This window comes from Vollenhovia emeryi, unplaced genomic scaffold, assembly GCF_000949405.1.
Source record: "Vollenhovia emeryi isolate VEMERY1.0 unplaced genomic scaffold, V.emery_V1.0 DF939186.1, whole genome shotgun sequence".
NCBI lineage: Eukaryota > Metazoa > Arthropoda > Insecta > Hymenoptera > Formicidae > Vollenhovia > Vollenhovia emeryi.
Window position 1 is genome coordinate 869101 of NW_011967180.1, and position 4281 is coordinate 873381.

Consider the following 4281-nt stretch of genomic DNA (forward strand, 5'->3'; position numbering starts at 1 on the left):
GGCTACAGTTTCGGTCGATAATTCATCTCTCATGGTAAAAGACCGGTTCACGAAATGAACAGACCGATGCACACATCCCATACAGCACCAAAGCTTTCAGAAGCATTTCAGAAAACATTGTTGCAATGTTGCAATGTTTCTGAAATGTTTCTGAAAGCTTCGGTGCTGTATGGGATACACCACTTTATTTATCTAACAAGACATGGCGGAACTTTTGTCTCACTTTTCAGCTCGAAGGTAGCAGTCTAGTAGTATATAAAAGTATGTGGTCAGGATCCAGCGGCGTGTGTGTGCGCACGTGCTCATAAAAGCTACCGCACGCTAATTTCACATTACCATCCTGATGGAAAAATTTTGCTGAAAATGTAATGAAATTGATGAAAAGTGAAATGAAAGTTATTGGAAACTTGTTGAAACCATTTCAAAATAAATCACAAGTTTCGTTATGAAATTCAATGAAATACTGTGAAATTAGATGAAAGTTAATTAATGTTACTAAAAATTAGTGAAAAAAAATGTTTTAATGTTGTATATTATGAAATTTGCAGAATTTCACTGAAAATAAATTTTTTAGTGAAAAATTGCTGAAATGATAATGAAATTGGGTCAATTGCAAGAGATTTTCAACCAAATTTCAGCAAATTTCATTACGTTTCCAGCAAAATTTTTCCATCAGGGCATACATACAACTTTTCTCCCATTGGTCTGACCAAAACAATGTCGGATGAAACAAATGACAGAGTGAACGTACTAGTTATACTATGGTAGTAAGGGAGATTTAAATGTAAAAAATTTGTATTTATGATTTTACGAGATAGAAAAGATCTGTTTTCTGTTCCTGCACTGATGAACTAGTGCAGTAAGCTAGAATGAGAAAAAGTATGCTTGTCTTACTCAAATTTATTGCACTAGTTCACTAGTGTAGGAACAGAAAACGAGCCTAATGATATTACGTTTGCGTGCAACGAAATAGTAGATGTATCGTCAAACATGACGGAAATGATCAAGGCTTGCATATTACCGTTTCTTATCCATTTCTGATTCGCTAGCGAAGATATAGCTTCTCTGCGTGGGATCCGGCGGTAGCAACTCGAAAGCGTGCTTCCTGCCGCCGGAAGTCGGAGCGCTGCTGTGTACCCTGAAACCATGCAGACACGCCACGCCAAACGCTTTCTCGGCATTGGCGTCATCGTAGAAATATAGCGCGGCGTCCTTCAACACGCAATATCGCCTGGACCAGCCGGTGGGCGAGGACGTTTTCCGCGCGTGTTCCTGTTGTTTGTTCAAATACCCGAAACAATCTGGCCTATGAATAGCGCACGCAGCCATCTCTCTCATTCTTAACGAAGAGTCCAGCCAGGTGTCAATCTGAAGGAGACATTGAGTGGTCATTTCAAAAAGGCTTTGGCTAAGGAAATGAAAAAGAATAAAGAGAGAAAATGAAAAACTTAAGTGAGAAAGTCTTTTTAAAAGTGTGCAAATAACATCCCGCGCGTGTATGCTCGCTGACACTTCACAACAATATATATTTATCCCTTTAGTTACTATTTTTCGCGCGGGGTTCTTCAAGACTGCAATATAAAACATCAATAATATCTTTTACGTCACGAATTTAAGTATTTTCTCTGCTTTATTAAGTTTACGGACACTCGTGCAAAATATAAGAAAACATGCCTCAGTGGTCGAATTGGTGAGACGCCCGCCTAGAGAGTAGAGAAGTCCAGGTTCAAACCCTGGCTGAGATAATATTTTTCGCAATAAATTTTCTGTATATTAAAACATTCGCTGGTTAATGTCGACTAAAATGCTTCATTATTATGTAAGAAAAAACCTTATTTTGGAAATAATTTTAAAACCACCATGCGACCAGAGGGTTAATGTGATATCTATTTTCACGTAGTCGGAAAAGGAAATTAAACAGCACATATCCACTTTGCGTACCTGATCGTTCCTTTCGACAGCTTCACGTATAACCGTGATCCATCGACCTGCCGCTTCTTCGGTGTCGGCCGCCAGTCGTAGCGTCGGAGCGCCCTTTTTCTTTATGGCGAAACTGTGCACTTTCAACTCAGGTGTCTGCTCCACGTCGTACTTGAGGAGCATCACCGCTCCCACCGGTTGCGAGTCCTGTTACGAAAAACGCACTTTAATTAAGTAGAAACTTACACTCGTCTTGCGGAAAAAGATCCTCAGCGATCTCCGCTTTGAATTTTCAAAAAATTACATTATAATCCTATCTTTTATTTCTAAAAATATCCTTTTACTTTTTATCAAATCTATCTGAGAGTATTCCTTTTGTTACAATTTTCGTAGAAATTTATGTAGACAGGTGCACGCACTGTCACGCTGTAAGCTCACACTACATTTTACTTGTGCATGCTTTTTCATCATACACGGAGAGAATTTTCTTTTAAAATTTACCAAGGAAATCATGTAATCGTGGGACAACAGGGCATTTTGAAGAACTTTATGAGAGTTTTGTGAAATTTTACTATTCATTTTACTAGAAAAATCACGTAATCGTGAGACAACATGGCATTTTGAAAAACTTTATAAGAGTTTTTAAAATTTTACCATACATTTTACTAGAAAAATCACATAATTGTGAGACAACACGGCATTTTCAAGAACTTTATGAGTTTTTTAATTTTACCATACCTTTTACTAGTAAAAAATTTTCAAAATGTATACATGTATGTAAAAGTTTCCTATACATTTTATTTTACTAGTAAAATACAATAGTAAAATTTTCAAAAACTCTCATAAATACCTTCAAAATATTGTGTAGTGTCACGCGATTGCATGATTTTCAGGATGAATTTTAAGAGCAGATTCTCTGCGTGTAGTTAGACAAGTCTCGCTTACCGAGTCAGTCTTGTAGCAATACAGGCAGTTGTCGCGACGAAGGGCGAACCATCGTCGGACCCACTTCTCCGTGCACGAAGACGTGGATTTTCTCCACAGGTAGCCCGAGCAAAGTGGTAACTCGTCGGCGTTCTCCTTCGCCCCGTTGCGAAGACGCGGCGTCAGTACGTTGCAGGTCCTCACGACTTCTAATTCCAGAACGTCCGAGCCGGAGTGCGCCAGCCTTACGACCTCCGAATGCGTGGAGTCTATGACGTTTCGGCCGTTCAGCGACATGATGATGTCGCCGATCTCGAGACCGGAACTCTCCGCGGGCGTGTCCGGCTCGATCGCGGAAACCACCACGGGCTTCGAGCCATGAATGCGGAATCCGAACTCACCGCCGACCTCGCGTCTCACAACTACCCTCTTGTCGCTCTCTGCGAATATTAAGTATAACTACAGGCTTCTTAGCACAAAAACAAGGATATTCGAAAATGTGAGAAATCCTTTGCAGAAATTATCTGTTTTACATTTTTAGAAAATTCTACATTTGAAATAACAAATACGTTTTCATTATATTTCTAAGAAACTATACATACATGAATGTCTTAAAATTTTTAAGATAAATTTACGGATCTTTTTACCAACTTGATAATAGCGCACTATTTATTCTAACACTTAAAGTTGAAAGAAAATTTAACTAATCTCAAATTTGTACAACTGTTTTATATGAAATTTTGTATTTTTAGTATCGATTGCAAACTTTCTTACATTTGTACTGGATTGTTCCCTTTACGATAATTTGATACAAAAGATTAATACGTTTCAATTCCCCTTAATAACATTTAATATGCAAATCCGAAGGCATTGGACGGATTATATTTAGCCGAGGAGCATTTAATATGCGCGGACAAAGGGAATCGTACGTGAAGTGGTTTAAATTGTTAAGCCTCGCGCTTTACAGCCACGCTTACGTGGTATCGAGTGACGTACCACGAGAATAGTGCGACACGATTATGTCCACGCGAGCACAATCGGGCAAGTAAATCGGTCGCTCTAGATCAGAGGGGGCCGAGAAGCGGAAGAAAAATGGATCGGCGATGGCACGCGACACACGGTACACGCTCCACGCAAAAAGGCGCGTCAGCGCACTGCGCTACAAACGTAATCGACCATATTTAGAGTCCAGACCTTTTCCTCCGTAATATACAGAGGTGACTCCGGTCGCCGTCGTGCCGCTTTTATTTTTGCGCCATTGCAGGCTTTGTCCATTTTAGTCCTCGCTTTGATCATGAACGTGAAAGACGCTGGAAAAAAAAAGCGCGACTTGATGGTGCGCGCGAAGTTCATCATACACGGCATCATAAGCACTGCCGGATGCGGATATACATAGAGCCAGCGGTAAAGTGGTGGTGTGTAAATACCCCCCATCTA

General features: G+C 40.0%; 1 protein-coding gene across 1 annotated transcript in view; it reads right to left on the reverse strand.

The window, feature by feature from the left end:
- Nucleotides 1-982: 982 nt before the first annotated feature.
- LOC105562559 overlaps nucleotides 983-4281 on the reverse strand; it is a 15554-nt gene continuing 12255 nt past the window's right edge. The window contains exons 12-14 of the mRNA XM_012013504.1: nucleotides 2866-3284; nucleotides 1942-2127; nucleotides 983-1368 (exon numbers count right to left, since the gene is read on the reverse strand). Coding sequence (XP_011868894.1) covers nucleotides 1018-1368; nucleotides 1942-2127; nucleotides 2866-3284 — 956 coding nt within the window. The 3' untranslated portion in view covers nucleotides 983-1017. The remainder of the gene's footprint in view (nucleotides 1369-1941; nucleotides 2128-2865; nucleotides 3285-4281) is intronic.